This window comes from Tursiops truncatus, chromosome 4, assembly GCF_011762595.2.
Source record: "Tursiops truncatus isolate mTurTru1 chromosome 4, mTurTru1.mat.Y, whole genome shotgun sequence".
Classification (NCBI taxonomy): Eukaryota; Metazoa; Chordata; class Mammalia; order Artiodactyla; family Delphinidae; genus Tursiops; species Tursiops truncatus.
In genome coordinates, this window is record NC_047037.1 from 36,882,722 (window position 1) to 36,901,111 (window position 18,390).

The 18,390-nt window shown below is 38.7% G+C and overlaps 1 protein-coding gene and 1 long non-coding RNA gene across 3 annotated transcripts in view; one reads left to right on the forward strand and one right to left on the reverse strand.

Annotated features, from left to right (window-relative positions):
- The window catches only part of VEPH1 (ventricular zone expressed PH domain containing 1), a 214,913-nt gene that overhangs the window by 44,751 nt on the left and 151,772 nt on the right, over positions 1-18,390 (reverse strand). Inside the window, exons 10-11 of the mRNA XM_019946334.3 lie at positions 10,160-10,299; positions 7,493-7,627 (exon numbers count right to left, since the gene is read on the reverse strand). Of these exons, the coding sequence (XP_019801893.1) occupies positions 7,493-7,627; positions 10,160-10,299 (275 nt within the window). The remainder of the gene's footprint in view (positions 1-7,492; positions 7,628-10,159; positions 10,300-18,390) is intronic.
- LOC117312130 (uncharacterized) overlaps positions 3,017-18,390 on the forward strand; it is a 49,402-nt gene continuing 34,028 nt past the window's right edge. For both annotated transcript variants that reach the window (XR_012331357.1, XR_004526294.2), the window contains exons 1-2: positions 3,017-3,247; positions 12,525-12,764. This is a non-coding gene — a long non-coding RNA (uncharacterized lncRNA). The remainder of the gene's footprint in view (positions 3,248-12,524; positions 12,765-18,390) is intronic.

Below are 18,390 nucleotides of genomic sequence, written 5' to 3' on the forward strand. Positions count from 1 at the left end.
TAGGTTCCCTCTATGCCCACTTTCTGGAGAGTTTTTATCATAAATTGGTGTTGAATTTTGTCAAAAGCATTTTCTGCATCTATTGCGATGATCATATGGTTTTTACTCTTTAATTTGTTAATATGGTGTATCACACTGATTGATTTGTGTATATTGAAGAATCCTTGCATCCCTGGGATAAATCCCACTTGATCATGGTGTATGATCTTTTCAATGTGTTGTTGGATTCTGTTTGCTAGTATTTTGTTGAGGATTTTTGCATCTATATTCATCAGTGATATTGGTCTGTAATTTTCCTTTATTGTAGTTGTCTGGTTTTGGTATCAGTGTGATGGTGGCCTCATAGAATGAATTTGGGAGTGTTCTTTCCTCTGCAATTTTTTGGAAGAGTTTGAGAAGGATGGGTGTTAGCTCTTCTCTAAATGTTTGATAGAATTCACCTGTGAAGCCATCTGGTCCTAGACTTTTGTTTGTTGGAAGATTTTTAATCACAGTTTCAATTTCATTACTTGTGATTGGTCTGTTCATATTTTCTATTTCTTCCTGGTTCAGTCTTGGAAGGTTATACCTTTCTAAGAATTTGACAATTTCTTCCAGGTTGTCCATTTTATTGGCATAGAGTTACTTGTAGTAGTCTCTTAGGATGCTTTCTATTTCCGTGGTGTTTGTTGTAACTTCTCCATTTTCATTTCTAATTTTATTGATTTGAGTCCTCTCCCTCATTTTCTTGATGAATCTGGCTAATGGTTTATCAATTTTGTTTATCTTCTCAAAGAACCAGCTTTTAGTTTTATTGATCTTTGCTATTGTTTTCTTTGTTTCTATTTCATTTATTTCTGCTCCGATCTTCATGATTTCTTTCCTTCTGCTAACTTTGGGTTTCGTTTGTTTTTCTTTCTCTAGTTCCTTTAGGTGTAAGGTTAGATTGTTTATTTGAGATTGTTCTTGTTTCTTGAGGTAGGCTTGTATAGCTATAAACTTCCCTCTTAGAACTGCTTTTTCTGCATACCATAGGTTTTGGATCGTCGTCTTTTCATTGTCATTTGTCTCTAGGTAGTTTTTGATTTCCTCTTTGATTTCTTCAGTGATCTCTTGGTTATATAGTAACATATTGTTAGCCTCCATGTGTTTGTGTTTTTTACGTTTTTTTCCCTGTAATTCATTTCTAATCTCATAGCGTTGTAGTCAGAAAAGATGCTTGATATGATTTCAATTTTCTTAAATTTTCTGAGGCTTGATTTGTGACCCAAGATGTGATCTATCCTGGAGAATGTTCCGTGTGCACTTGAGAAGAAAGTGTAATCTGCTGTTTTTGGATGGCATGTCCTATAAATATCAATTAAATCTATCTGGCCTATTGTGTCATTTAGGCTTCTGTTTCCTTATTTATTTTCATTTTGGATGATCTGTCCTTTTGTGTAAGTGAGGTTCTAAAGTCCCCCACTATTATTGCATTACTGTCGATTTCCTCTTTTATAGCCGTTAGCAGTTGCCTTATGTATTGAGGTGCTCCTATGTTGGGTGCATATATATTTATAATTGTTATACCTTCTTCTTGGATCGATCCCTTGGTCATTATGTAGTATCTTTCCTTGTCTCTTGTAACATTCTTTACTTTAAAGTCTATTTTATCTGATATGAGTATTGCTACTCCAGCTTTCTTTTGATTTCCATTTGCATGGAATACCTTTTTCCATCCCCTCCCTTTCAGTCTGTATGTGTCCCTAGGTATGAAGTGGGTCTCTTGTAGACAGCATATGGATGGGCCTTTTTTTTGTATCCATTCAGCAAGCCTGTGTCTTTTGGTTGGAGCATGTAATCCATTCACGTTTAAGGTAATTATCGATATGTATGTTCCTATGACCATTTTCTTAATTGTTTTGGGTTTGTTTTTGCAGGTCCTTTTCTTCTCTTGTGTTTCCCACATAGAGAAGTTCCTTCAGCATTTGTTGTAGAGCTGGTTTGGTGGTGCTGAATTCTCTTAGCTTTTGCTTAACTGTAAAGCTGTTGATTTCTCCATCGAATCTGAATGAGATCCTTGCCAGGTAGAGGAATCTTGGTTGTAGCTTCTTCCCTTTCATCACTTTAAGTATATTATGCCACTTCCTTCTGGCTTGTAGAGTTTCTGCTGAGAAATCAGCTGTTAACCTTATGGGAGTTCTATTGCATGTTATTTGTCATTTTTCCCTTGCTGCTTTCAATACTTTTTCTTTGTCTTTAATTTTTGCCAGTTTGATTACTATGTATCTCGGTGTGTTTCTCCTTGGGTTTATCCTGTATGGGACTCTCTAAGCTTCCTGGACTTGGGTGGCTATTTTCTTTTCCATGTTAGGGAAGTTTTCAACTATAATATCTTCAAATATTTTCTCTGGTCCTTTGTCTCTCTCTTCTCCTTCTGGGACCCCTATAATGTGAATGTTGTTGTGAATAATGTTGTCCCAGAGGTCTCTTAGGCTCTCTTCATTTATTTGCATTCTTTTTTCTTTATTCTGTTCTGCAGCAGTGAATTCCACCATTCTGTCTTCCAGGTCACTTATCCGTTCTTCTGCCTCAATTATTCTGCTATTGATTCCTTCTAGTGTAGTTTTCATTTTAGTTATTGTATTGTTCATCTCTGTTTGCTTGTTCTTTAATTCTTCTAGGTCTTTGTTAAACATTTCTTGCATCTTCTCGATGTTTGCATCCATTCTTTTTCCGAGGTCCTGGATCATCTTCACTATCATTATTCTGAATTCTTTTTGTGGAAGGTTGTTTATCTCCACTTCATTTAGTTGTTTTTCTGGGGTTTTATCTTGTTCCTTCATCTGGCACATAGCCCTCTGCCTTTTCTTCTTGTCTATCTTTCTTTGAATGTGTTTTTTTTTTTCCCACAGGCTGCAGGATTGTAGTTCTTGCTTCTGCTGTCTGCCCTCTGGTGGATGATGCTATCCAAGAGGCTTGTGCAAGTTTCCTGATGGGAGGGACTGGTGGTGGGTGGAGCTGACTGTTGTTCTGGTGCGCAGGGCTCAGTAAAAGTTTAATCCACTTAACTGCTGATGGGTGGGGCTGGGTTCCCTCCCTGTTGGTTGTTTGGCCTGAGGCAACCCAACACTGGAACCTACCTGGGCTCTTTGGTGGGGCTAATGACAGACTGTGGGAGGGCTCACGCCAAGGAGTACTTCCCAGAACTTCTGCTGCCAGTGTCCTTGTCCCCATGGTGAGCCACAGCCACCCCCCACCTCTGCAGGAGACCCTCCAACACTAGCAGGTAGGTCTGGTTCAGTCTCCTATGGAGTCACTGCTCCTTCCCCTGGGTCCCGATGTGCACCCTACTTTGTGTGTGCCCTCCAGGAGTGGAGTCTCTGTTTGTCCCAGTCCTGTCGAAGTCCTGTAATCAAATCCCACTAGCCTTCAAAGTCTGATTCTCTAGGAATTCCTCCTCCCATTGCTGGACCCCCAGGTTGGGAAGCCTGATGTGGGGCTCAGAACCGTCACTCCAGTGGGTGGACTTCTGTGGTATAAGTGTTCTCCAGTCTGTGAGTTTCCCACCCAGCAGTTATGGGATTTGATTTTATTGTGATTGCGCCCCTCCTACCGTCTCACTGTCGCTTCTCCTTTGTCTTTGTATGTGGGGTATCTTTTTTGGTGTGTTCCAGCAACTTCCTGTCGATGATTGTCCAGCAGCTAGTTGTGATTCTGGTGTTCTCACAAGAGGGAGGGAAAGCACGTCTTTCTACTCCACCATCTTGGTTCAGGGCCCTTACACATATTTTAAATAACTTCTCCCAGGTTGTGCTTGCCTTTTAACTTTGTTGTGGTGTAATTTGTCATACAGAAATTTAAACTTTTTAAGTACTCGAATCTATTCATATTTCCTTTATGATTTCTGTTTACTTATGTCTGAAATTCTTTCTTATCCTGAAGTCACAAAGACAACTATGGGTATTTTCTTCTACTTGTTGTAAAGTTTCATTGATTACATTTAGAGCTTTATCTAGAGTTAGTTTATTTATTATAGTGTCTGGGTGGGATCTAATTTTATCTTTTCCATCTGAAAAGTCACATGTCCCCCATATTATTTTTAAAATATTTTATTTTCTCCTCACTGATTGGAAATCTCCTTTCTATCATCTACCAAGTGTCCATATATGCTTGGAACTATCTCTGGACTCTTTATTCCTTATTAGTATTAATTTATCCCTACAGCAATAATCACCTCCTCATCTTATTGTGCTTTTAGAATAAGTTTTCATTTCCTAGTAGAAAAATTTTCTCCTCTCTGTTCTTTTGCAGAACTGTTTTGGTTATTTTCAAATCTAGGATCACTTTGTCAAACTCCATGAAGAAATTCTGTTGCTATTATGATTGGAAATAAATTGTATTTATGATTTGAGAGAAAATTTCCATTTGTGTAATCATTGTTCCTAGCCACGAGAAGGGCATATCTTTCCATTAATCCATGAGAAGGGCATATCTTTCCATTAATCCAAGTTTTTAAAAAATGTTTTTATTACTATTTAAAATTAAGAAAAGTAGTCAAGATAGATAGGTTATACTCCCATAACAAACACCAAAACTTCTGTCTTTAACAAAACAGAAGATTGTTCCTTCATCATGCGAAGTGTGTGATGGGTCTGGGTGTCTCTCCAGAGCAGCAGTCCTCTATGTGGTAGTTTGGGGTTCCAGGTTTTGTCCGTCTTCTGACAACTCAATATCAACATTTGCTTCTGCAGTCCCCATGGTAGGGTAAGAAAGGGAAGATGGAGAATGGAACACTGGCTTTGAAAAGCTTCTGCCTGGAGTGACACATATCCCTTCTCATATATCATTGGCTGATCAAGGCTTACTTCAAGAGGCAGAGAACTGTAATTTTACAAGCCAGAGTAGAGAAAACCCAGATATATTGGTGGTGGACCCAGTGTCACCATGGTGTATGCTTGTGCTCTAGCTCTGAACCTGATTAGGTAGGTGACCTACGACAGGTCCCTATGCTTCCAATTTTAACATCTGGAAAGTGACAGAATTTATTTACTTATTCAATTGATACTCATCATTTACTGAGAGCCTACCACGTGCCAGGCACTGTGTGACCCTGGAAATATAATGGTAAACATAGTGCATCCCTTGCCCTCAAGCACTTTACAAATTAATAGATAACTTACCGTTGATTTTCAATTCTAAAATTCCAAGATTTTATTAAAATGAATTCTCAGTAACAAACTCTCCAGAGCATTATATTCTAAAGATTTAGGCATTTTCTCAGAAGTGTCTTCCTTTCTTCTATACCTGAATCCAGTTGGCTGCAGTATTAATTCTATCACAGCAACAGATACACACATGCCCATCATTTTCAAATCACTAGTGTATGTACAGACTGGCACATATGGTGAAAATAAAGCAAACTTTGGACCATTCTCACAGCTGTTGTGAATTTCATGGGAAGAACACTTCATAAAATAAAGAGAGTAGAAAATCAATTTGATTGAGAAAGACCCAGGTTGATAAACTTTGTCACACAGTGCACATTCCAGACATCAAAGTTTTTCTATTAGTTATGAATAAACCAAATTATAGAGTTTTAAAAATTTATAAAACATTTTGGTTTGCAGTTAATTTTTCCCTAGAGGAATATTTATTGGTATGAAATAGAAGAAATATGAATAAGTATACTTGTGAGCATGCACAAAACTGGTTTGTGAAGTTCTGGGGTTTTTTTTCAACCTCTTAGGACTTGAAGCAGTCTGCTGAGGTTTAATTTACAAGTTCCCTCTAGTTAAACTACAGTTCACTATGAAACATTTATAAGAATTTGAGGCATTGTCTTTAAACATGATACAAAACTTTAAAATTTGCAGGAAATATGCAAAGAATTCCATTCTAGTTTGCATTGATGCAACTATGGCATTTCTTTTATTCTTAATACTACATGTCTAATTCTTAAACCAAAGCCAAAAAATAGTGATGCAATAATTGGGTGTGGCTTCAGTGTGTTACAGACCATACTAACTAAACTTCTGATTAATCACACCCATTTCTCATCTTTTCACAATCCTTCAGCACTTAAGAGGTATTGAGTTATGTTTCACAATGTAACAGCTTTTGATTAATTTGCTAGTTGTTTGTACTTTGAGTTTATTTAATATTAGTATGTTTGTTCCCCTTCTCAATAGTAAAACAAGGACAAAGACCATGATCATATACTCTCAGAATCTCTGGTTTGATCAGTAAGCATCCAATGCTTATTACTGGGCTTTCTTGAAGGCAAAATAAGGATAATCAGGATCTCTGAGTATGAGAAGGACTTACAGAAGCTGGCAATTTACTAAGGAGAGATCAATAACCATTCTCTATTCTCATTATCCATGTTCTTCCTGAGTTATCCAGTCTACTGTCATGACATCAAGTGCTATCTTTGACTCCCAAATCCATTATCTCCAGTCATGTCCTTCTTCCTGAGGTCCACAGTGGCAATTCAACCACCATTACCATCTGGTTATCTACACAAACCACTCACACTCAAAACATGTAAGCCAGAATGATTTATCTTCTTCCTCCACATCAGCTTCCTTTGTGGTCTCTCTTTTTCAAGATGGTGCCATCATCCATTGGCCACACAATGCACCTGGAGTCATCCTTGGTTCTTTCAATTTCCTTATAAGGACCAAGTCCTGTTGATTCTGTTTCTTTAATGGCTCTTGAATCCATCCTCTTACTACAACTTCCAACTTTAGCTCAGGCCTTCATTTCCTACCTGACTACAGTAGTTGCTTCCTTTGTAGTCTTCCTGTCTCCAGTCAGGCTTCCTCTAATCATTCTCTCCATAGCCAGGCCTGTGACCTTTCTCATGGGCAGATCTGATCACGGCAGTGAACGTCCACTTCTGGTTACACTCTGTTGACTGGATAGGCGTAGCTCCACATTTTGGTCCTTTCCCAGTTCAAGGGCCTGCTCGGGAGATCTCAGCCAACTGTGTTCTGAGAGTGATGCCCCTGTTTCCACACTCCTAAAATGCTCTGTCTCACATCATTCTTGTCTGCCTCAACAGAGCTCTTTCCCACCCTGACCTTCCTGTTCACCTTGTCTTCCCTTTCTAGCTTTGTGGTGACAACAGAGGGCAAGGTTATGAGAGGAAGTATCAAAGGATGAAATGAAAAGCACTAAAGAAGCTGGAGCTTGATTCCCCAATGCTCTTTCCTTTTCAGTCCTAGAGTTGTCTGTCTTCTTTTGTAAAATGTTTTCTATTCCATACCATGTGTGTGGTTTTTGTGTGGCTCTGAGTGGGCAGTATTATGTCAGTCTGGGAGCCTCAAAGGGCAGTGACCTTGTCTACTGATATCTCTAGGTCCTGAGTCCACTATAGCATGACATGTAAATCATTACTTAGTGTTTTCTAATAATAAAAGAAAATAAAGGAATGAAGGGAAAAAACTGAACTATCAAGAAAAGGCAAACTGTTTCAAGCTAATCTTGAATCTTGGTTTAAAATAACATGTCCAAGGAAAAAAGCATTTACCTTCTGCTGTGGGAATGTGGACTCCATCATGGCTGTTTCAAAGCTGTGAGCACCCTCTGTCTGGGTCTTCTCCCACAGAGCTCTGAGAAATTGCACAGAACGGCTCTGTATAGACAGGGGCTCAGGAAATAGGCTCTGAAAGGGCATTAATGAGAGAAACGTGACATGTTATCTCTTGTCCTTATTGTTTGATTGACTGCAAAGCACTATTAGGCTTGGTCTGAACTTAAAAAGGGTTTAAATTTAAATAAAGCTACAGGGAAACCTGTCTTGAAGATCAAACATATGGTACATTTCATGTTTTTTATTTCTTAACAGAAAATTTAACATAAATAGGATTTTTTTTTTTTGCGGTATGCGGGCCTCTCACCACTGTGGCCTCTCCCGTTGCGGAGCACAGGTTCTGGACGCGCAGGCCCAGCGGCCATGGCCCACGGGCCCAGCTGCCCCGCAGCATGTGGGATCCTCCCATACCAGGGCACGAACCCGCGTCCCCCACATTGGCAGGCAGACCCCCAACCACTGCGCCACCAGGGAAGCCCATAAATAGGATTTTTAAGACAGTTGATATTGATCTCTATAAATATGCCTAACCTTTGTAATGTAGTATTTACTTCAATCATTTCTCAAGCATGTTACTTAATTGGAAAATGGTTAATATTAATATATATATTTATTTTTCAAAGATCTGAGAATTAAGGTATAAAATTAAAACAAATACCAAGAGAGTACAGAGTACAAATATCAAGTTTATTTATACAGAGTAAATCATGAAGAATAGACATGAAATAACCAAGAGTTCATTGTTCAATTGCTCAGATGTGAACAGTATGAGTGGGGGGGTTGGGGAAACACAAACATTTTCGGTTATAAAATGTGTAATGGCTGAATATTCTTAGAGCTTTAAGATATTCTCAGTTTGGGAAAATGAGATTGTCAATGTAAAAAAAGAATCACATTTACATATATATCATTCAAGCCAATGAAAATAAACATTTTTTAACATCTTTATTGGAGTATAATTGCTTTACAATGGTGTGTTAGTTTCTGCTGTATAACAAAGTGAATCAGCTATATACATATACATACATCCCCATATCTCCTCCCTCTTGCATCTCCCTCCCACCCTCCCTACCCCACCCCTCTAGGTGGTCACAAGCTGATCTCCCTGTGCTATGTGGCTGCTTCCCACTAGCTATCTATTTTACATTTGGTACTGTATACATGTCAGTGCTACCCTCTCACTTCGTCCCAGGTGGAGCTTGATTCCCCCTCCCCGTGTCCTCAAGTCCATTCTCTACGTCTGCATCTTTATTCCTGTCCTGCCCCTAGGTTCTAAAATTTTCAAAGGAAGATTTAAACTGTTTGTATGTTTACTAACCAATTATGTGTTTAACAGTTATTTACATGTTGTGGTGTTACATCTATGAATGTGAGAAGTGTCTCAATTCAAGGGAACAATTTTATAAAAACATATAGAACATAAAAGTCACAAAATTATACACACACACATATAAAATACCATATATATTATCCTTTATGTGTGAGGTATAATAAAATAATGATTTTGCCTTGTAAAATCCCATTTTCTATGTCAATGACTGTCCAAACATTGACTTATAAGACTCTCTAGGTGGTCTTTGTGTACAAAGTTTCTATTTAGTAAGTGAATAACAATTTTTTTCCCTAGAAAAATCTTATTGTTATCCTCAAGATGAGCTTCTTTTTATACTGAGTGGGAAAAGGCAGAGGATCTTATACCCTGAGTAAGTTGCCCACAGATTTAAAAAGGTTAAGAGCAGTAACAGATTGATTGTGAAACCCAAAATGTACACACATGCTTTGCTGTGCACCTGAAACTATCACAACGTTGTTAATCAGCTATACTCCAATATAAAATAAAAAGTTAAAAAAAATGTGGACACATCTGGGAATTTCTTGATTATTATCAGAAACTTATACAGCATATGATCTTTCACTTAAAGAAGAACAGGACCTGATTTAATTAATCATCATTCCAAAGAGGTCCATTTAGACTGGAATCTGTTAATTTGAGAACTGCATGAAGGTATAAACTGACAGAGAAGGGGAAGAGTCTGGCCCAGCATACAAGGCTAGCACTGGGTTTGTAACTATCATGTCAAAGATTTGATTTTTATTTACCTCAAAGTCAGGCTTCATCCAGATCACATAATATCAAAGGTGTGGAAGAAGAAAGGAAACATTATAGTAAAAAGAACAAAGAAGAAAAGCAGCATAAACATGTTTTTTGGTGAGTTTGCTCAAAGAGAAAAACAAATAATCAGACTAAGTCAATAAAATAAGACTGAAGGGGCAAAAGTAAAATCAAGTTTTCTTGGTTTGTTTTTGGAAAACTGACAACTGTTAAGAACAAAGCCAAAGATGAAACCCATTTGAAAAACATTAGTAAAGTAGAAGTTTAGTAAAGATCGTTAGTTAGAAGATTAGTTAGTTAGTAAAGTAGAGTAGTTAGTTAGTAAAGTAGAAGTTTAGTAAAGATCGTTAGTTAGAAGATTAGTAAAGATCGTTATTTCAAGAAAAGGAAGAAAAATCAATGCTGTTTTTTATATTCATATACAATTTGATTCACATCAAAATGTGAGTTGTTCTCATCAAGGAGCCACGATGAATGTGAATTATACACACCTGCTGAAATAGGAACATGATCTGGATCCACGGCTGAGGTTCTTGGCTGATGAGAATAAAACTGGATTTACTGTAGAGGCAATAATGACCCTTTAGGGAGCAAGTGAAGAACAGCTTTGCTACACAACTTCTAACAGAATCTAGAAACAAATACACATAGCATTAAACATTAGATTCTTCCCAGAGTTACACCTTATACTTCAACATACAAACATCTTTAGAAATACATTCTTTAGTTTTCAGTCTGTGAGCTAATAACTTCAAACAACTATGGATTTGGGAGTAGATCCATTTCATGGAATGTGGATTTAAATGTAGCTGCTTTAAGCAAGCTGTATTCTATTCCTCTTTTTCTTTTGATTAACAATGGATGAGAAGTCTCCAAGCAACTTGCAGGGGAGGAAAAAACCTCTTACCAATAGAAATGGAGATAGGTGTCATTTCCATATGATTGGGAACTTTGAAATAACCTGGGAAGCATAAACAAATGGGTGAAGGAAACCGAGGCATTTTCTGGGCAGTGATGGTGTGCCATGACCAGGGGCACTGTTCTCTTGGTTGTACAGAGGCCCCAGAAACAACCCCCAGAATAACTCTGGCCAGGGGGTGGCTTCCTGTGAACTGTCCTGGTTCAAAAAGGTTATTTCATCTTGAAGAGCTTCAGCAGGGAAACTTAAAGAGATCATCCTTTAGGAACAAGAAAGTGGGGGAGCATGGTGGTGGTGGCATAGAGCAGAGATGCTGAGGAGCCATGTTTAGGAGCCATTCGATTTTTACAACCCTACAAGATGGGTGTTACTGTTTCTATTTTAAGTATGAGGAATCTTAGCCCATTAAAGGGTCAACTTAGTGAACCACTGTGACTGCCTTGTTCACCGCTATGACCTTGGCACGTGGCACGCAATAGATGCTCTAAAGAGAGTTTCTGGAGAGATGAATGATGCTCAGGGATCCAGAAAAAATTGCTCAAGTTTGCCCTATCTGTGGCAGAACCAGGATTTGAACTCAGCCAAACTGTTGCCACGTTGGGATGCTTTAGGCTCTACCATACTGGGAATTTTTAAATCTGTAGAGTCATATCGATAGCTCATGGGGTATTTATTGTTTCAGAATTAATCTGACATGTTAAATGAAATATTTTGAAAATAAATAGATTAATTATGCCCTACTATTAAAAATGGAAATGGACTAGAGTTTATTAAAAGCTGATGGGAACCCTAATAAGGTGGTAGAGTCAGTCCCAACCCATGAGAGTGCATGGGGTTCCCTAGAGAATTGTGGGGACGGGGGAAGCTTATCTGTGCACCATCAGGGCTCAGGTGTGAAGGAATAACAGGCTTTTGGGAAAGAGTTTGGAAGAGTTCAGGGAGGGTGGCCAATGATAGATTAGAGAAGACGACATTGGAAACCAAACAATAAAGCCACAGGGCAATTTAGAAACATATTTAGAAATCTTAATAAATAATAACTTTCTGTGTGATTCTGAACCATTGGTATAAAAGAGGACTAGTTTTCATGTTGTTAGCTGTTTGGGGGAAATTTAAGCATTCAAAATCTTGCATGAAATCAGAAATCATTTCTGCATTCTGTGGGTGAGTGGATCATGAGATATAAAGAGTGCTTGAAAGTTCAGTGGAAAAGACCAGGAGGCCTGCCACTGACAGGGAAAGACTTCATAGAATAGAATAGAGCACAATATCCACTTAAAATTGCCCTACCAGAAATTGTTTGAAAATGGTAATTAAAAATATTTTTTTGGCATTGAAAAATTGAATTTAAATTAATCAATACTAGAGAAGGCAGAAATCAAGAATTCCATAAGAGCGCATACACAAAAAATGGTTCTATTGGAAATCAATCTAGCTGTAACGTATACATTGAGACAGCACCTTGTTTTGTTTTAACAGAAAGTTTCAAAAGGGAAAAAGATCGTTTGTAAGAACCTGTGCAGTAGCTTGACAGTCCAAGTTGGACTTCGGGCCTCTGACACGAAAAAAACATTTTTTTCTTTTTCCTTCCCCTAAATGACTGCTCGTTCATGTATTCTTTTGAAAATGAACATTGATTCAATTTATTTTACTTGCCCTGAGCCTACCAGCTTTCTGTACACAAACCACAGGGGTCCCAGATCACGGAAAATGGGCAAAGCGATAGAAGCTTTGCCCTTTACCTAGAAGCATATACACCAGTGATAAAAACACATCAGTTCTGTGATATAATGCTTCTGTTAATGCTTTCAGTAAACTGGATCTGTTTCAATATTTTTCTCCTCTTTTTTTTTTTTTTCTGAGCTTTGCTGGATTAGAAAGATTTTCCAACATTAACATTTAGTTGTTAATTTTTCTCTGTAATTTTCTCCCTCCAGTTCATTCCATGGTATTGAATGGTGGGCGTGCAATAAATGGTTTTGGATGAATGAATGGGTGTCAGACACTGTGCAGAGACCAAGAGGAGCCATGATTCTGACCTTGCTCTTAAGAAGTTTACAGCCAAACGGGAGAAACACCTATAAACAACAGTTGTAAATTAAGTCCATGGGATAATGGAGGGACACACAGTACCGACCACTCACAGCAATGAGCAGCTATCATCCTTGGGGAACCAGGTGAGGCTTCCTGGTAGAGGAAATATTTGAGGTGACCTTAAAAGCTAAGCCAAGATTTTGAACTTAGAAAAAATGTGAGAGAGACAAGCATTTTAAGAGTAGGGAACACCCTGAAAAAAAGCACATAAGGCATGAATATTCAAGGTAATTCCGTGTAGTAAGGTTAGTGTATCTGGGTTATTAAGATATTTTTTATTTATACAATTGATGCCCAAACTGTTTATTTTTCTAGATTAAATGTTGAAAAGAGAGGAGGTCATGCTTCGCTAAATATAGAATTGTGGCTTATTTTTGTAAAAAAAAAACTAAAAAAAAAACAAAAAAAAAACAAAGGATTTGGTTTGGTCTTTAAAAATACTGAAGTTAACATGAGCAGCAAGAACTGTATAATATAATGTGTTGTAAGTTGAAATACCCAAAATATATACATTACACACATGGATAAATTTAAAGACATGATACAAAAGAGCATTTGATTTTTTTTTTTTTTTTGGTACTCGGGCCTCTCACTGCTGTGGCCTCTCCCGCTGTGGAGCACAGGCCCCGGACGCGCAGGCCCAGCGCCCATTACTCACGGGCCCAGCCGCTCCGCGGCACGTAGGATCCTCCCGCACCAAGGCACGAACCCGCGTCCCCTGCATCGGCGGGCGGACTCTCAACCACTGCACCACCAGGGAAGTCCTGATCTTCTTTTTAAGTCAAAGTATTTAAGGATCATTTTGGAATTCTTTTTTTCCTCTCACACTTTTCTCCCACAGTTCATATGCTTTTATTCCTACATTGCATTCATTGTACGGTATTAAAATTTTGTTAGCATTTTTTTTTTTTTTGCTTTGGTCCTTTTATTTTTTATAAATTTATTTATTTATTTATTTTTGGCTGCATTGGGTCTTTGTTGCTGCACGTGGGCTTTTTTTTTTTCTTCTAGTTGCAGCGAGCAGGGGCTTCTCTTCATTGTGGTGCACAGGCTTCTCATTGCAGTGGCTTCTCTTGTTGCGGAGCACGGGTTCTAGGTGCATGGGCTTCAGTAGTTGTGGCTTGCGGGCTCTAGAGCGCGGGCTCTATAGTGCAGGCTCAGTAGTTGTGGCGCACGGGCCTAGTTGCTCCGCAGCATGTGGGATCCTCCCGGACCAGGGCTCCTCCATGTCCCCTGCATTTGGCAGGTGGATTCTTAACCACTGTGCCACCAGGGAAGTCCTATGTTAGTATTCTTAAACAAACTTTTGCCTTAGAATACTTTTAGATTTACAGAAAAATTACATATATATAATTATAATATATAAATGTATAATTATTATATATTTATATATTGTATATAATTACAATATATAGAGAGTTGCCTATATACTATAACCCAGTTTCCCCTCTTATTAATATCTTAAGTTGCTATGAGGGACTTTCCTGGTGGCACAGTGGTTAAGAATCCACCTGCCAATGCTGGGGACACGGGTTCAAAACCTGGTCCTGGAAGATCCCACATGCCGCGAAGCAACTAAGCCCATGTGCCACAACTACTGGGTCTGCGCCCTAGAGCCCGCGTGCCACAACTACTGAGCCCGTGTGCTGCAACTACTGAAGCCCACGCGCCTAGAGCCCCGGCTCCACAGCAAGAGAAGCCACCACAATGAGAAGCCCGCACACCGCAATGAAGAGTAGTCCCCGCTCGCCACAACTAGAGAAAGCCCACGCGCAGCAATGAAGACCCAATGCAGCCAAAAAAAAGTTGGTATGATACATTTGTTACAAGTAATGAACCAATACTGACACGTTATTATAAACTTAAGTCCATAGTTTATTCAGATTTCCTTAGTTTATACTTAGCGTCTTTCTTCTGTTCCAGGATTCCATTCAGGACACTACAGAACATTTACTCATTACGTCTCCTTAGGCTCCTCTTGGCTGTGACAATTTCTCAGACTTTCCTTGTTTTTGATGATCTTCACAGTTTTGAAACATTTTGTAAAATGTTTCTCAGTTGGGATTTGTCTGTTTTTCTCATGAACAGACTGAGATTTCGAATTTGGGGGAGGAAAACCACAGAGATAAAGTGCCATTTTCCTCATATCATATGGAGAGTACATTTGATCTACATGACCTATGACTATTGATGTTGACCTTGAACATCTGGCTGAGGTAGTGTTCACCAGATTTCTCCACTGTAAAGTTACTCTTTTTTTCCCCCACTTTCCAAACTGCCCTCTTTGAAAAGAAGTCAAAATGTGCAACCCATACTTAAAGAGTGGGGAGTTAGCTTCACCTCCTGAGGGCAGAATAGCTGTATAACTTATGTGGAATTCTTCTGCACAAATTTGTCTCTTCCTCTTCTAGTTATTACATTCAAATTATTTGGCCAATTATTCTATCAGTATGTACTCACAGATATTTATTTTATAATTCAATATTATTTTATTTTGTTGCTCTAACTGTTCCAGCTTTGGCCACAGGGAGCTCTTTCAGTTGGTTCCTGTGTCCATTTGATGTGCTGTCATCATTGTGTGTGTGGTTTTTTATTTGTTTGTTCATCACTTCCTTACTTATATCTCACATACAAGATGCTCCAGGCTCATCTTGTATGTTTCCTGCCCTGTCTTAGAATCAGCTGTTTCTCCAAGGACTTCTGGTTCCTTTCACTGGAGAACTGTGTTAGAAACTAAGAGTTAGGTACTAGGTATGCTCGCTGTTACTTGGGTGTCATTGTTCCTTGGCCTCCTAAGGTGACAAAGCAGGGAAATTATGTGTGTATATGTACACATATCTATTTACAAGTATTTCTATATGCAACCATCTGTATCTATATTAAGCTAAACATGAGTTCATACCCATGGTTTCAATTCTAATTCATTACCACATGGATCATTTAGCCTCTACCCCTTGCTTACCTGTAAACTCCCACTTCAACAGTGAGGAGCCTGAGTCACACTCTTAGTATTTTTATCTCTGTCCACTATAAAAGGCAGAGTTCTTTTCCTCTTCCTTTCCCTCTCTTTCCCCCCTCTCCTTCCCTTCCACCCTCCTCTCTTTCTCTCTTAAAAATCTTTGTGGGGCTTCCCTGGTGGTGCAGTGGTTGAGAATCTGCCTGCTAATGCAGGGGACACAGGTTCAAGCCCTGGTCTGGGAGGATCCCACATGCCGCGGAGCAACTATGCCCGTGAGCCACAACTACTGAGCCTGCGCATCTGGAGCCTGTGCTCTGCAACAAGAGAGGCCGCGATAGTGAGAGGCTCGCGCACCGCGATGAAGAGTGGCCCCCGCCTGCCACAACTAGAGATAGCCCTCGCACAGAAACGAAGACCCAACACAGCAAAAATAAATTAATTAATTAATAAACTCCTACCCCCAACATCTTAAAAAAAAAAAATCTTTGTGTATTTAGTACCCACCATAGTACCTGGCATAGAGAAGCTTACCTCAAAACATAATAATGATATTTTATTATACTCTTTCTGATTCCTTCTGGAGCAACAATGATAAAACCAGTAGGATATTCCCATGAAAATAATGAGAAATTATAATAGTAATAATACAATACTAATTTTCATGTTGAAATTTTGGCTTAAATTTAACTAAACATTCCACATTTTCACATCTGGCATGAAAGATATAGCTATTTGTTTATTTATTTATTTATATTTTTTAGTTGCATCCGGTCTTAGTTGCAGCACATAGGATCTTTTGTTGTGGCACAAGGGCTTCTCTCTAGTTGTGGTGCACAGGCTTCTCTCTAGTTGTGGCACATGGATTTTCTCTCTACACAGCGCATGGGCTCTGTAGCTTGTGGCACGCGGGTTCTCTAGGTGAGGCGTGCAGGCTCAGTAGTTGCAGCATGCAGGCTTAGTAGCCCCGCAGCATGTGACATCTTAGTTTCCCGACCAGGGATCGAACCCACGTCCCCTGCATTGGAAGGCAGATTCTTTACCACTGGACCACCAGGGAAGTCCTGAGATACAGCTATTTGTTAATGTGAACATTCTTCCTCAGCTTAGTCACTTGTATTTTAGCTATACTTCAGATGCTAGTAATCTTGTTATGATCTTGGTAAAGAAATACTTCTTTATTCATTTTATGGTTGTAAAATATTAATGTAAAAAAAGTTAGAAATTCTACCAATTAACATTCTAGAAAACATTTTAAAATTAGAAATAGTACTAAATTATATCATAATGTTTCAGAAGTGGGATATAGCCATGGAACCCTGAAAGCACCCTATCTTGTCAGAAAGGAGTTATAATTTATAATAATATTTTAAAAGTCTAGTGGAAATTCAAAAAGCAATACTCATAGCAGACAAAATAGACTTTAAAATAAAGACTATTATAAGAGACAAGGAAGGACACTACATAATGATCAAGGGATCAATCCAAGAAGAAGATATAACAATTGTAAATATCTATGCACCCAACATAGAAGCACCTCAATACATAAGGCAAATGCTAACAGCCATAAAAGGGGAAATCGACAGTAACACAAAATAGTACGGGACTTTAATACCCCACTTACACCAATGGACAGATCATCCAAACAGAAAATTAATAAGGAAACACAAGCTTTAAACACATTAGACCAAATGGACTTAATTGATATTTATAGGACATTCCATTCAAAAACAACAGAATACACTTTCTTCTCAAGTGCAAACAGAACATTCTCCAAGACAGATCACATCTTGGGTCACAAATCAAGCCTCAGTAAATTTAAGAAAATTGAAATCGTATTGAGCATCTTTTCTGACCACAACGCTATGAGACTAGATATCAATTACAGGAAAAAAACCTGTAAAAAACACAAACACATGGAGGCTAAACAGTATGCTACTAAACCACCAAGAGATCACTGGAGAAATCAAAGAGGATATCAAAAAATACCTAGAAACAAATGACAATGAAAACACGATGACCCAAAACGTATGGGATGCAGCAAAAGCAGTCCTAAGAAGGAACTTTATAGCAATACAATTCTACCTCAATAAACAAGAAAAATCTCAAATAAACAACCTAAGCTTACACCTAAAACAATTAGAGAAAGAAGAACAAAAAACCCTCAAAGTTAGCAGAAGGAAAGAAATCATAAAGATCAGAGCAGAAATAAATGAAAAAGAAATGAAGGAGGGCTTCCCTGGTGGTACAGTGCCAATGCAGGGGACATGGGTTCGAGCCCTGGTCCAGGAAGATCCCACATGCTGTGGATCATCTAAGCCCATGAGCCACAACTACCAAGCCCAGGCACCACAACTACTGAAGCCCGCACACCTAGAGCCTGTGCTCCACAACAAGAGAAGTCACTGCAATGAGAAGCCAGCGCACTGCAATGAAGAGTAGCCCCCACTCACCACAACTGGAGGAAGCCTGCGTGCAGCAACGAAGACCCAATGCAGCCAAAAATAAATTAATTAATTAATTAAATAAAAAAAGAAATGAAGGAAACAAAAGCAAAACTCAATAAAACTAAAAGCTGGTTCTTTGAGAAGATAAACAAAATTGACAAACCATTAGCCAGACTCATCAGGGAAAAAAGGGAGAAGACTCAGATCAACACAATTAGAAACAAAAAAAGGAGAAGTAAAACTGACACTGCAGAAATACAAAGGATCAGGAGAGACTACTACAAGCAACTATATGCCAATAAAATG